Source organism: Lissotriton vulgaris, chromosome 2_1 (assembly GCF_964263255.1).
Source record: "Lissotriton vulgaris chromosome 2_1, aLisVul1.2, whole genome shotgun sequence".
Lineage (NCBI taxonomy): Eukaryota > Metazoa > Chordata > Amphibia > Caudata > Salamandridae > Lissotriton > Lissotriton vulgaris.
The window spans coordinates 2,075,973,134-2,075,988,682 of record NC_141687.1 but is presented as its reverse complement, the minus strand read 5'-3'; the positions used below and the strand labels follow the sequence as shown (position 1 = coordinate 2,075,988,682).

The following is a 15,549-nucleotide window of genomic DNA, read 5'->3' as shown; positions in this document are numbered from 1 at the left end:
CCTAATCGGCCCCAATATTTGGTGTGATACTGGCATTTTTTCATTCTTTTTTTTCCAGCCTCTTCGGCGGATTACCATTAATTCTCGTCTTGGCTGCCAGTATACTGCTGTTAATTTGCTTGTTCAAAAATGGCTGCACAATCTGTGCCTCACGATAACATGCCCCGGCTGCTCCAGCTTCGTAACTGGATGCTTGATTACTTTGGAGCGCTCACGCTGGCTACATTAAGTGTGGCATATGGATTATCTTTACGGTTCTCGTATTTTACATGCGTGCAGCCTGTCTTCCATTGCCTGGATTGCGGTTTCGAGTGGGCTCTGGATTTGTGTCTCTGCAACACTGTGTCTCCTAACCCTTATTATGATCTAAAGATGAGTCCCTTAGTTGCTCATGAGTTAGAGTGTTCTGGTATTGGAATAATGGCCTGTGCAGCGGCACATGGAGTCCTAGGTAATTGGAACATATGGTCTGCAGCCCATGATTTTCTGGCAGTCAGTTATCTCGAAGAACACCTGAGTTGTCCTCTGATGGTGCTAGAGGCTCCGGCTGTCGAAGAACATGTGTGTTCTTTCCCTTTATTGAATTGGATGGATGAAATGTTTTCGGATGAGAACAATGACTTCCTCTTGGAAGCAGTTGCAACGTACTGTGCTTATACTCTTTTGGATTGAAGTGTTTTTAGCTTCAAGCGGATTTTGTAACTCATGATTTTTTGTCTATTTTTTTTGCTCAATTCACACTCTGCGCCTTGAACACTCTACAGCCCCTGCATCGTGTAGACTAAAAACTTTTTTTATATTGCTGATTCGGAATATTATTCCAAATTCTACTGTTTGGCAAAATTTTAACTTGGTTCTGTCTCACTCGAACTTGAATTCTGCGTTTCAAATTGCCCCCCGTCCTGTGAGCGTTCCAATCAACGGAGGGTGCAGTGAGGGCTGGGCCTTACTTGCGCACACTGCTAAGTTAGCATAGGCTTATCATAAGTTTAAACACCATTTTTACCTTTTGTCCGCTTTTGCACACAACACTATATGTAACTGTTGTTGTAAGTTAGGCTGCGCGAATTGCTTCACATGAGATTGGCTTGTTTTCAGTGTCCCTGGACTTACAGCTCGACCTTAGTCTGCACAGTGAGTACTGATGCCTCCAAGGTTAACAAACCAATGTTCGGTGTTGTTCGGGCTGATCCGCTCATGGCACTAGACATAACATGCACGCAGCTGCAGCAAGCTGAAACCCTGGTGTCTTTAATATAGCACTGCATGCATGATTTAGACACTCTGAAGGAAGCCTGTTTTCCAGAGAGACAGAGAGCTATTGCAGATCACCTATTCAAGCCTAAGAGACCTTCTATATTTTATAAAACATCGTTCTTAACTGGGGAGGGTGGCATACTAGGTGCTATATAACCTGTTCCCACCATCCTTATAAAATGATTTCTCCTTTTGTGTTTTATGGAGTTGTAACAATGCTGGTCGTATTATTTTTCATCAAATGTCTGCTTATGCTCGCAAAAATACTGCATCTTAGAGCACAGCGTTAAGATAAATATTTTAAACTTTATTGTGTCTCTTTCTTTACCCATGTTGTGGACTGGTATGAGAATATAACGAAAGAGTGTTCTTGATTCTCACCATTCCTGAGAGTAACCTAAGTTGCATGTTCTGGGTTGGCTAATCATTGGTACCTTTGCTATAGGACGAAGAGCTAATGTGACACTGATGCTAGTCAGTTAGGGGTTCTAGTTAGTGAGGTGAGTTTTTTGGTCCACCACACTTCACTGATATCCTGGGTCTCTGTGCACAGTTCTTTACTCTAGCGGTATCTATATCTATACCTTTCATATTGTTTCATTCAAACCCATGTACAGTGTTCCGATAACCCTGGGTCATGTGTGCGCTTTTTAAAACACTCTAAATAAATAAAGAATACAAATAAAACATGTATTTTTTAGCAGCAATAAGCACAAACATTTCATGTTTGGCCATTGCTGTTTGAATATTCCTAAAAATCTTGTAATTGTTGAAATCTTTCTAAACATTTGTTAATTGTTGTTTGAATGTTTCTAAACATTTGGAAATGTATGGCTTGGAACCTTGTCATAACTAGGAGTAGCCCATAATGTTTGAATAAAAGAATAAACTGTAAGTGGGCAACAAAATAGGATGTAGATTGTACCCAGCCGATGTTCTATATGTTGGTCTGCTTTTAATGCCATGCATTCATCAATTAATTTATTTATTACAGAACATTAGAGGTCCAGAAAGAGCAGTTTCTAAGGGAAAAGGAGGAACTCACCCGAAAAATACAACACATGGAGGAAATGAACAACAATCTGAAAATGCAACAAGAAACAGAGAGTGATTTAAAGAGCAAAATGAGGCTTGAGTCATCTCGTCTGACAGTGGAAAACACGGTAAGAAACTAAGTATCTTAAATACTTTACTTGTCCAAAAACTTATAATAAATATAATAATGAAGTTTCTATCAATGTGTATATATATTTCAGTGAGTGGAATTTTGAGTATGGGTCTGTGAGTGGGTCTTTGATTGGCTGTATGAGTGTGTGAGTGGTTTCATGGATGTGAGTGATTGGCTGCGCGGCCCCATGCTTTGGTATTTCAGGCCCTGGTTTATTGAGGTGGTGGTCCCTGAGCCCAAATACTTTCATGGGGAGGGGGGTAGCGTGCATCCCTCTTCTCAAAATATTTATTTATGTATACCCCCGGGTCCTGCCCCTCCAGGGGGCTCAACCAGAAATGAGCGCGGGAGGCCATGCTTGTTTTTTTTTTTTCCCCCGAGATTTGCTGATCCACCATAATTTTTGCGATAACAATTTAAAAAAAAATACATTTTGGCCCTGGTGGGCCTAGAGGGTAAGTGTAATCCTACCCTGCCCCCTTCTCTTTTTGTTGTGCTTTTTGGGGGGACTCGACTGAGTCCGAATCCCAAAATGGCTGCCAACAATTCTTGGTTGAAATGGTAGCTAATCAAATCTCAGCATGAGATCTGTTAGATCCACAGAGCATCCGCATCCCTAGATATATAAATCTTCTTTTTCATTAATAACGTTTAACTAATGTCAGATTTGGTGTAATTCCATTTAGCGGCTCAGGCTGTAGCCATTGTCAAAATCCCCATGGGAAATTGCATGGGGAAAATATGTTTTGGGACTCCATCTTTTTTCTTGACCCCCACTTGATGAATCTGAAGCGAGGTGTACACTAGTTTTGAAAATTTCATGAAGAATGGCACCAAAGTTATTAGCAAAACAAAAAGCGCTTTTCCTATGGAAACTAGGTCCTGACTATAATTAGCTACAGGTGGCTGCTGGCAGGTAATATATAAATATCCCACATATATGTGTATATATTTAATCAAAACGATGAACCTCAATTGTACGAAATGTTCATGAAATGCATGATGCTCCAACTGAATTGAGAATGAGGGATAAAATAGATTATTCATGAACCTTGCAGAGAGCATTTTCATGATACTGATGGCTGTTACCAAGGTATGCACCTGAACCAATAGCTAAAGGATGAAGGAAAAGGATCTCAATGATAACGCACATTTAACTGGTTATTACTGCCCATTATACATTTATGCTAAAAGATTCAGAAAACTCCTGGAGGTTGATTTTAGTAAGTGTTAACTGAAACTATGCTTTTGTCTAATCTATTTGCTAGACAGTGGTATCTGTTCGCATGAGTGTCTTGCCAAAAGCTAAGCAGCAGTTGATTTTCTGGTAGTGCGTTCTTACGTCAGTAGGGCTTTAACATAGTGACAGTAAATTTGAAGTGAGCACTCTTAAAAAAAAGTACACTCCAAATAATGGTCCCAAACTGAACATTAGAGTCCTTAATGAAACTTAGGACATTTATCTTCAGGACAGTGACTCCACTCCAGTTCCTTAGTACAGCATGCTTCTGGTCATCTCAGTGGAATCCCACAATTAGTTTTTAAGTATCCACTCCCTACTACTTCCCCTGTGGTCACAGACTGACAGTTTGATATGGAGCTGCACACTCTAGCTTGTGCTACTCTGATGGATATTGTCCACGGTCTGGGGAAGTTGTGTAGGTGAGGCTGGGCAAAGGAGCAGCAGCTCAACTATCGATGTGAGGACTCTGTGGACAGTTTCAGTTACTGCTTCCCATACTCAAATGTTCAGTGTGTGCCATAGAGAACTAAGGAGCACAATGGGAAGTCAGCCCTCTATTTCGCAAAGATAGAAAGAAGTAAATGCACTCTGGAACCCTTCATCCCTTTTCCACATCTTCTGTTATCTGTTCTTAGTAGCATGACAGCTGAAAAGGAAGTACTGTTCACCCTTTTCCTTGCTGATGTCATTAATTGACAGCAACAAAGAAAATATCACTTTTCATCAGATGGCTCCCTATCATCAGCTACGACCTGGTACAGGGCCATTGTTTTCAATGAGCATTCATAACTTCTAATACCATTCACAGTCCTTGGTGTGAGCATTCATTTTGGCAAATCAATTGAGTTTATGTTCTCCTCACCGTGGGACTATGGGCCTGAATTAGATCCTGGCGGATGGGTTACTCCTTCACCAAAGAATTTATAATTCGGCTAAAGGAATATCTGTCACCGTTGTGGCGGAGTAACCCATCAACCAAGATCTCAATCAGGCCCTTCGTAATGAGGAATCTGTGCATTGACACAAGGACATGTATACAAACTAGTGGTTTGATTGGCAAATTTGCATCAAGTTGACTATTAAAAGTAACAAAATGCAATCCTAACGCAAAACAAAACTAATACAAGAAACACATCATTATAAGCTATTTAATTTGACTTGGTACTAATTCCAGCATAAAGCTAGAACTGATGGAACAGTTTGAATATGCGACAAGCTCTGCTCCGTAGGTTTATTATGATATGTTGTATCTATTACTAAGCATTACTGGTTACAGTGTGTGATATTTGTTCTTGCCCTGTACGCAAAACATAAGCCTCAAGTGCCCAAATAGAATAGCTTGTTACGTACATAGAGGGCAATGGATATGACCGCCCTCTCTACAGTACCCATGGGATTTGTATGCCAGAATTTTGCATACCGAATCATTATCTTATATAAATTTAGTGTCCTATATATTGTTTACAAAAATATTGTTTTACTGAGTGTAGATCTTCTGTTTTAATACCTCTCTGACTGCAAATAAATCAGTGCTTAATTTGAACTGGTAGTGCAGGTGGGGAGCATCGGGAATCATTTTTGGGGGCCAGCACTTATGTATTCTCAACAGACTTTGATCCAGAGCAAGAGAGAGAAAAACATAGAAGGGAGAATGAAGGAGGAAGAGATAGATGAAATCAGTGAGAAAGGGGGCAATCCGCTATTAAAAATTAAATCCTGCAACAGTGAGATAAAGAAGCAGGGAGTGGCTGGTAGTTGATTAAAGAGGTATAAGGTGGAATCAGGATTACGCAACCTTGGTTTTCAGCACCCCAGGTTTCAATAGCGCAGGCCAGGCTTCAGTGCCCCACCATTTATCCTTTTACAAATTAAGCACTGATATAAATGTGTTTATTGATGAGAAGATGGCACTTGGGAAGAAGAGGATCCTTAAAGTACTCTTGTACCTTATGGTATTTTACTTTGTCATGCTGCACAAAGTACTGTGTGCTACCTCTCACAAAGGAGTGCATATTCATGTGACATGTGCTTTGATGTACCTCTTAAACTGCTCGTAAAATATCGAATAGTAAGATAAAACAAACAGATGCTCATGGGAGTATCATATCTTGTGTTAGACCGTAATCATTGGTGTGGTTTCCCTACAACTATTTACCTTCAGATCTCCTGTTTTTGCTGACCAGTGCTAAAGTTTGTGTTCTCTGTTAAAAAAATTGGCTTTTACCCAAATTGGCATATTTAATTTACTTATGAGTCCCTAGTCAAGTGCATTATATGTGCCCAGGGCATGTAAATTAATGCTTGGGTCATCCACTTTTGTAGCCTGTTAAACATGTCTAAGCCTGCCATTGCAGAGCCAGTGTGTGCAATTTTAACTTGCCATGCCTTCCTAGTAAAATAACCTTTTGCCAGGGCCAAACCTTCTTCTTAATATATATAAGTCACCCGTAAGGTAGACCCTGGACATCCCTAAGGGCAAAATGCGATGTATTGAAAAAGTTGGACATGTACTTCAAAGTTTACATGACTTAGTAGTGAAAAACTCTTAAGTTAATTCTTCACTACGGCAAGCCTCTATCTCCCATAGGGTAACTGTGGAGTTGCCTCATTATATTTTCAAAGTGTAATTTACAAATGGGCAGAGAACTGGTTCGTGTTTGGTGTATCTGGAATCCTAATTTAAAATCCTAACTTATGTTGCAGTCGGATATTAAATTACAATTCTGAAATTATCACATTTAGAAAGTTGCTGTTTTCATGCCATAGCCGTTTGATGCCTGCAGCCTGTGTCTGGTGACGTGATTGGGTGTAGTTGGCAATTGGGCTTTGTGTTTTCCTCCTAGACAGCCACACAGTGGGAGCTTAGGTGTGACTGGATGGGCTATCACTGACAGGATGGGAGGAAGGTTCTGGCCCCAGCCTCATTTACACCTGAATAGGCATACACCCTGCAGTTGAGCTGCAGCCAGGGCCAAGAAGGCAGGACATCTGTGCACTTCAAAGGCATGCCTCTAGAAGTTTATCTCCACTTCAAATGCACAACTGTGCATGAAGAAGGACCTTGAACACTATCATCTCAGTTTATTTCTGTACCTGTGGATACTCTGCCAGGAAGAAGGACTACTGTGTTACTGCAAGAACTGTAATGCTGTTGGACTGCTGCTCTAGAAGGGACTGCTGACCTGGTGCCCTCTTGCCTGGGGAAGAAGAGCTGGATCTGCAACTCCATCTTGAACCCAGGACCTCAGAGTTAGTTAAAGAGTTAGTCTTCTGCTGGCCTCTTACTCTGAGCCTTAGGAACATAAAATGCTGCCCGGCAGCTCATATACCTGTCCAGCAAGATTCTTACCTTCAAGTAGTGCCTCGGTTGCAGGGATTCTGCTGAGTCACAGTACTATGCTTGGGATCATGGAACCTTGGTAGTCAGGGACTGAGTCTTCGTACCATCTGAGTACCCATGAGCCCGGGACCGATTAGCTACAGTGTCTCACTTGCCCTCCAACTCACTCAGAGAGGAACAAGTGATAAGACAACCAGAACACAACACTCCTGACCCTCTCAGGAATCGCGGTTGCAGGACACACCCTTTCGCTCTCACACTCGTACTAGCCCACAATAAGGTCTGACACTGGCACGAGAAAAGTTTGAAATGTTCATTTTAACAATTTTTCTCTAGTATGCGGTATACATGCCACAATAAGTAAGAAAATGCCCAACACAAATACTATCAGCATCTGACTGCTTTGTGCCAAGCTACCAGGGGGCTGAGCACAGGTTAATTTGGGATTTGCTTGTGCCTTACCCTAACTGGGAGTGTTCTGCTTGACCGGCACTCACACCACAGTCACCCAGTAACCCAAATTCTACTACCTTGTGTAAAACTTTAACACTAATATATAGTTATTTTTAATTTCTAATAGGATTTTGAAGAACAGATCGATATGAAAGACAGACTTATAAAGAAACTCCAAGATCAAATAAAGGCATTAACAAAGACCATTGAAAAAGGTAGGATGTGATTTGATGTGGTATTTATATGATTTGTCTTTGCAGATTTACATTTGCACACAGCAGCATGGAGTAAAACAAAAAAGTCTTTGAAATAACAGGATCACATATTTTTGATTAATGCATGCATATTTTCCTCATAGCCAGTAAATCGTTTGGACAATAATTATAATTGTCCATAATATGTCAATCAAAAATTAAAAAAGTTAATCTATTTGAACAAAGGGATCAAGAACGTTCACTCCACAATAGGATACAGTTTGGCCTAGCCAAAATCTTAACGTTTAGAATAAAGAAGATAATATTCCATACAAAATAATTAACATTGCTCCCTATCCCCCAGATTCTTATTTGCATGTCCCCGAACTAGAAAACTGATGCATTTCAATCGTGCTACTCAGTGCAATGTCGGTGGTTAATTACTTTGTGTGCCAATCTCACCACGCCAGTCATGACCTCTAGGTTCTAGGACAGAACATGAAGAGGGGTCTTTGGTATGTGCCGCTGTAACTTTCCTTACTGTTATGTTGCCCTGTTTTCAGGGTAAGAGTTTGCCTTGCTACTTCTGTTTGCCACAAAACGAGTAATGAATGGTCTGTACAACACCGCATCCACTGAGCTGTGGTTGTAGACAACAGTATGCAGATGCCTTATACCAGCAGTAATCAAAGCATTTGGATCAAGGAAGAGGTTACATCATCTACATGTTTCATCACTGAACCGCCATATTCTGAATCATAGACTTGTTTAAACATTTCTTCTCATCATGGTGTATTTGTTAGATTGTTATTTTCCTCATTATTGTTACCAAGAAAAATACTAACATTTGTGAATCGCCATATTTTCCGTGCAGGCAATCCAGTTGCAGTTCCGACTTTACCTAAAGAATACATGGGAATTCTGGAATACTCGACCGAAGATGAAGAAAAACTCACAAAAAATCTCATAATTGGTATGCTTCATCGTCTCTGCTTTCCATGTCAATGCTTGTTGAAGTATTTTGGCTTCTATTACAGGATTAAACATATAAGTAAATGACTGAGCAGAGATATTAGTTTTGCAGATCGGCATCTGCATTTTGTGTTTGTGGGATATTACAAAGCTTGTGTTCCCCTAAGTGGCACTTAAAAATATAGAATATATTACTGAAATGAATGACTTGAAAGTATTTGTGTCTGCATCACTGCGGCTTGTCACTGAAAAACTTCTGTCTTTCCTCCGCTTCTTAAATCTCCACGTGCTGTTCATTTATTCAGATTATTACCATAGCGTAACACTTGCCAGTGACGTATTCTTCAAAATGTATGTACTGTCTGAGATAGAGGTAGCCTTTCATTCGTGAAGACAACTAATTTACATATAAGGACAATGTCATATGCTCTGCATTAGAAAAATACGTCGATTTATTCTGAATGTTTGATTCACCGCATCCTTCGGTAGAGTTACGTACCTATATTAGTGTCTATATTTATGATCTAGACTCTGTTAGCACCTGCCTTCTGTTTCCCCTAAAGATTTTCAATTTATGAACTTTTATGTTTTCTTATCAAATTATAACTTGCATAAAATAATTATTTGGCTCTCTCAGGTGGTAACGTCTATGAATATATTATAAGCCACTTGGGGGCAGATGTACGACTATTTTTTGCCGTCGCAAACAGGAATTCGGCCTGTTTGCGACTGCAAAATTGGTCTGCCCCATTTACAAACTCTCTTTTGCGAGTCGGTAGCCTATTACCAACTCGCAAAATATGGTTTGTGACTCACTATTAGGAAGGGGCGTGCCAAGGGCATCCCTTCTAATAGAGAGTCTAACTGCAATGTATGATTGTTTTGCGACTGCATTTGCGGTTGCAAATCACCCGCAGTTTACCACCTACATGAAGTAGGTGGTAAGCCACTCGCAAACAGGAAGGTGCCCACACGGGACCCCTTCCCCATTATGTTGGACAGCAAAAATAATTTTTAAGAGCAGGCAGTGGTCCGTAGCCATTCCTAATGGGGTCGCAAATAGCACCTGTCTCATGAATATTATTGAGGCAGGCAATTTGGGACCCCTTTAGGAATCGCTAACAGTGTCTGTGATATTTTTGGACATTGCATTTTGCAAGTCACAAATTGTGAGTTGCAAAGCGACGCAATTTGTGGGTCGCAAAAAGTAAGGGTGATAAATATGGCCCTTAATTCTTTCCTGCATATATTGAAATGAGAGTCAAATAGGCTTTTTATTCATTCACTACAGACTCCCCAAACAGATTATTTATAATTAGCCTGTCTCCACATGTGAAGGGACACAAAACACACCAGTATGCTTATCCAATATGGTAGATAAAATAGTTGATGGCCTCATGTTAAAACCTAGCCTGCTTCTATAAAATGTCATGTGTTGTGAAGAGTTACTGTTTCAGTATTTCTTTCAAAGTGGCTTTCTGTTCATTTTTTTACGGGGTCAGTAATTTGAGATAAAAATACAGAGATCTATCGATATCAGTTCTATTACGTATGCAAATAAACAACTTCTTCGTTCAGATTTAGCAAATTAGATCCGAGCACAGTTGGAATCCAACATATATCCATAGTCTGGTATACTTAAATTGGTGACTTCAACCAATCAATCACGGTTTATAAAGCGCAAATACTCACCCGCGAGGCCCACAAGGCTGCTGCAACAAATGGAACAACACATATTTGTCATAGAACGATTACCTTATACATAATAATCTACTGTCATGAAACATTTTCTTTCAATCAATCAGTGAGGGTCTCAAGGCTCTATGGGCAGCTGGGGCATCACCCTGCCTGTTCGTTTTGATTGAACATCCAGATCTTGAGGTCCTTCCTAAACTGCTGGAGCGATGGTGAGGCTCTGAGGTGCAGTGGGCGGGAGTTCCAGATCTTAGCGGCTAGGTGGGAGAAGGAGCGGCCTCCGCTTTTTGCCCAGTGTATGCGTTGGGTTACTGCTGGGTAGAGCGATCTGGAATGGAGGAGGAACGGTGGTAATTCGCTCAATTGTTGAGGTCCTTCATTGTGTAGTGCCTTGTAAGCATGGGTGAGCAGCTTGAACTGGCATCTTTTTGTGACTGATAGGCAATTGATTTTTCTGAGGTGAGGGGGGATGTGCGTCTGTCTGGGGTGGTTGAAAAAGAGTCTGGCAGCTATGGTCTGGAGTTTCCTCAAGAGTTGGGAGGTGATTATTACATATCAGGAGTTGCTGTAGTCAAGTCTATTGGTGACGAGAGCGTGTGTGACAGTTTGCCTGGTGCTGGGTGGGAGCCATATGAAGACCTTCTGAGCATTCGGAGGGTGAGGAAGCAAGCGAATGAGATGGTGCTGACCTGCTTCTTCATGGATATGTGGGATACCTAGGTTGCTGGTGTGTTTGGTGGGTTTGGGGTTGGGCCAAGCTTGGGTGGCCTCCATTTGTTGTTCCAGAGGTTTTCCTTGCCTTTCCAGAAGATGAGTACTTCTGTCATGTCTGGTTTGAGATTGTTTTTGTTAATCAAGATGGCCACATCTTTCATGCGTCTTTGGAACCAATCTGTCATGGTCGTGGTCAGTGAGAGGATGACTTGGGGGTCGTCTGTGTAGTAAAAGTTATATAGTTTTATAGAGTGCATAGCTGCCCTAACAAAGGGGCATTCCAGTGGCTCCTGACGATATTGACCAGAGGTGTCATGTATACGTTGAAGAGGTTAGGGATAAGGGATAATCCTTGAGGTACACCAGTTCAAAATGTCAAAAGATTTATGTAATGTAAGTCATGCTTGACATTCTTTAAATTTTCCAATTCCTATGAGCAAGTCAATAGTTGCATTTGTTATTTTTTATTTTGAGCATTTTGGGTGCAACATGTTAGAAGCTGCTTGCCCAAAAAAGGCATTTTCACCTTCCAGTCTGCAAGAAAGTCCTTCTTTTTGCCATGATTACCCCCATATTTTATTTTACAGATACTGGTGGTAACTAACTGACTCTGAGTGTTTCCTGGGCTCTGCTAACCAGGCCAAGGGTTCTGATTAAAATTATAAATGGTAACTAGGTGTTATTGCAATTGGCACTGACAACCTACCTGTAAGTCCCTAGTATATGGTAGGACATGTGGGTTTAGAGGCCCAGCAGCTTTGAGGCACTTATGCGTGCCCTGCTATATTGCCTGCTGCCATTTTAAAAGTCATCCCTCTTTGCAAGCTGCTTTTAAACTACAATTATGTGCAAATTGGACTTGAGATTTATGGTACTTCCAAAGTATAAACTACTTCATTATTACATGTAAACCCCCCCGAAGGGCTACCCAAGGTGCCTCCAGGTAGGGTTCCATGTAAAAATAAGCAGAGACATTTAAAAATATGTTTTATATGCCCCGCTGAGGGAAAAACTACCAATTTCCTTTTTCTCCATTGTGGCCTTTTAGCTCCATTGGCTAACTCGGGAATACTGTGATACAGTGTAACTATTGACTCAAGTGAGCTACAATAATATTTCAAGGACTTAAATGACTGGTAATGATAAAGCCGACAACCTGACACTTTTGAATTTATCATAACCAATACAGAAAAAAGTTATAGAAAGTTCTTCTATGAGCCAAAATCCAGCCTTCTAGCAGCAACATCATATAGGCAGAAGTTATCTGATGGAGGGAACAGAAGAGAACAGGCCAAAAAGAAGCCTGGGTAAACAAACTGGGCTTCAATGAGAACAGGACAGTAAGGAATGCCAGCCAGGCCTACCCCCTCTTCCTGTATCCCAAGCCAGATGGGAGTCCCAAGAATGGAATTTGCAGGAGGTCTGGAGGAGGAGTGTTAAGGGAAATGAGCCACGCCAGTGAGTTAGCTAAGCCAGGTCCAACTTCCAAGAAGGAGAATTCTCAATCTTGAATTTTTAAGTGCAGTGCTTTGTAAGACAAGAATATGCCACACTTAGTAGGAAGCTGTCATGCTTCTGGGTGGCACCCTGTACCCCATTGGTCAGGGTTGCCCCCTACTTGTCGCCCCAGAACATTGGATAAGTATGTGAGAGCTGCATAGCCACACAGTTCTGCTGCCTGAAACTACAGGGAGAAGAAGGACTGATCTGCTGGAACCCTGGTCTGCACCCTAAAGGATTGTATTCTGAAAGACTGCTCCTGCTGTACACTTGACGTTACAACCCTGGGGACTTTGCCTTGCTTAAAAAAAGGGGTGAACTCCCTGAAAGTCACAGGTTATCAGAGCTCACCTTCACCAATTCCACCATAAAATCCCCAGCCTGGAGTGTGTCCAGTGTACTTTTAAGGATTTGGCCAGGTGTATGGAGGGAAGTGTAGTCTCAAACTTCCAAGGACCATCTCAGAGCTTCTAGACCCTTGGATGTGTGTTTTGTTCTGTTTGGCCCCTCAAGTGGAACTTCAGGAAGACATTCCAGACATTTGGAGAAGTTTGGAACAACTTGTGGAAAAAGCTCCATAAGGTGACCGACCCATCGAAGAGAGTCAGGCTGTCTATGTCGAACCGCAACTCGGCCTGGATTTCAGGTTTGTCCGCTGAAAGCTCCAGAGCTCAAGATCTCCAGGATTTCATTGAGATCTCTCGCTGAGCCAAACTACTGCGGTCGACTTGAATCCCACCTGAAGAGTTACCTCGCTCGATGATGAAAAGACATCCTCCAGAAAAGTTTCTAAGTGGAAAGGTAACATTTTAGCTGAGGCCTTCCGCTTGGTGTATCTGACCAGGGCTCCATTGTGGTTGCCCTCAAACTTTGATTTTGTCCCTGTTAAGTGTGACCAGGTGTCCCAAGTGGGCGATGTTTTAAGCACTTTTTATTGTTAAAAAATTCATATCTCCAGTTCCCTATTTTGGTTTATGCTGTTTTGATATCATTTTAATCATAAAAAGAATTCCTACTTCTATAAATTTGTAGTTGATTTTGATTGTGTGCTGTGTCTTACTTATTTAATGTATTGGTGTTTTTAAATTGTTTAGCTATCATTTTAATCATGAAATTTTTTTTCCAATTTTTATAACTTGGTTGTGGATTTTAAATGTGAGTTGTGTCTTATTTATTTAATGTATTATTGTTTTTAAATGCTTCAGACACCTGTCTCCTAGGTTTAGCCTTCCTGCTCGCAGCCAGCTACTGAGGGTTGAGCCAGGGGCTAATGTATTGATACCTTGACTGGACCTTATATTGAGTTTGTGGCCTTATTGCTAGTGTTAGGTGCAAGGTGCTGTCGATAAGTTGGATGTTTTTCTTGTTTCTCAGTTGGCAACATGCAGGAAAAGGGCTCTGCATGTTATGTTACTTCACTACCAGTTAGTTAGCCCCCATCTTTTTCAGGAATTGCTGTTGGGAAAAACCAGGGCAGCTTTAGGATTCTTTTAGTAAGGCTTAGGACCCTCACTGTAGCTCCAACCCCCGAATTCACATGCATTTTCCTACTTGCGACCCTCCTTCTTCTCAATAATGGTGTTGAGACGAGAAGGTATGTGATTGCTCACTTGCCTCAGCAAGTGAGTAATTCCTATTGACAATGTTTAATTTTTTTCGCCAAGCTGTAGTTAAATGGATCTCCCTGTTTAGGTTTTCTGTTAACATATTTGGCAAAGTATAAAAAGGCATATAAGTGATCCAGTTTTTTGCTGTTTATCTGAAACTCCTTTTGGATATTTTTATTAGATTTTGGTGTCCACTGCAATACTTTAGATTTGTCAGTGTTGATGCTTTTGGTATTATGCAGTTATAGTACGTATGCGCAGTTTGTAGGACATTAATGTTTTTTTAAAATGAGCAATAAATCTTCCACATGGTTTTTGTCCTTGTTGATTGGAAAACCTCAGAATGTTTTCTGAAGCTAATCTGACAGCCTAATATGTCATTCATAACTTTCTATACGTTTTGCCTTTTTTCCTGTTTTTATACAGGTGAAGGATGTTGCATAAAGACTTTTCATTACTTCAAGGAGATACTTCACAATTCCCATCTTATTAAATTTATGCAAACGGCTTACACTATAGAATGTGTCAAATTATTTGGCGATGCATAGGAATGTTATTTTATTGTTTTATTTTGTACTGCGTGTATCCACAAAGGGGAGAAGGTTCATGGCATGATCAATTGTTGACAACTTCTACCTGAAGCCTTCCTCTGTTGTATTGATTATTTTTATTCATTCTCCTAAATTGGAAAATTTGTGGACTTTAGCGTTGTTTTTTAGGTGTCAGGTCCGTTGAATGGCCCCATCTTTGAGAGGCATACTACAGTGACTGCTTACTGTTAATATAGTTGGTCATGTGCTTTGACAAAGCTGTGGAAGCACACAGGCTCATACTCTGTGGGGAATCCTGGCATGTTTCGATCAAGTGTTTTGCTGATTATGTTTGTAGCTGTCATGAAATGAGCAGGTGTTAATCATACTTTCACTTCATGGATATCCTGAGTTAGCTCCAAGTCATTTCTGGCCTAAGTGTTCTTTTGTGCTGATGAGCTAACTGGGGTTTGGGAATTACTGAGATCTGATCCCATTGCATATTGTACTAAAGACGTTGATTCCCCTTTCTCTTCTGTGATTTTCCTCTCAATATTTCTGGCTCTGTTGCCAGTTCCTCTGCTTTTCGAGACCACAATTTGTAATTAATTGTGTGTGCTGCCTTAGTTAATTCCGGCAGTTCCTCTTCCCTTTGAGCTACTTATTTGCCATCTGTGATGTGATTATATTGTCAATGTGTGTGTGTGTGTGTGTGTGTGTGTGTGTTTTTCTTTGCCTGCTTGTTTTAGGTTTCTTCATGGTGAAGCCTGTAGGTCTTTTTCCTTACAATCCAGATGAAACCTGAGAATCATCTTGTGTTTTTGGTAACTCTGTTGGTGTTAGTAAGGAGGTTTTCAACCAGAGAAAGCAAATAGC

The 15,549-nt window shown here is 40.9% G+C and overlaps 1 protein-coding gene across 2 annotated transcripts in view; it reads left to right on the top strand.

The window, feature by feature from the left end:
* The window catches only part of MYO5C (myosin VC), a 971,652-nt gene that overhangs the window by 782,028 nt on the left and 174,075 nt on the right, over positions 1 to 15,549 (top strand). For both annotated transcript variants that reach the window (XM_086958305.1, XM_086958306.1), the window contains exons 32-34: positions 2,252 to 2,420; positions 7,589 to 7,676; positions 8,530 to 8,628. In XM_086958305.1, coding sequence (XP_086814431.1) covers positions 2,252 to 2,420; positions 7,589 to 7,676; positions 8,530 to 8,628 — 356 coding nt within the window. The remainder of the gene's footprint in view (positions 1 to 2,251; positions 2,421 to 7,588; positions 7,677 to 8,529; positions 8,629 to 15,549) is intronic.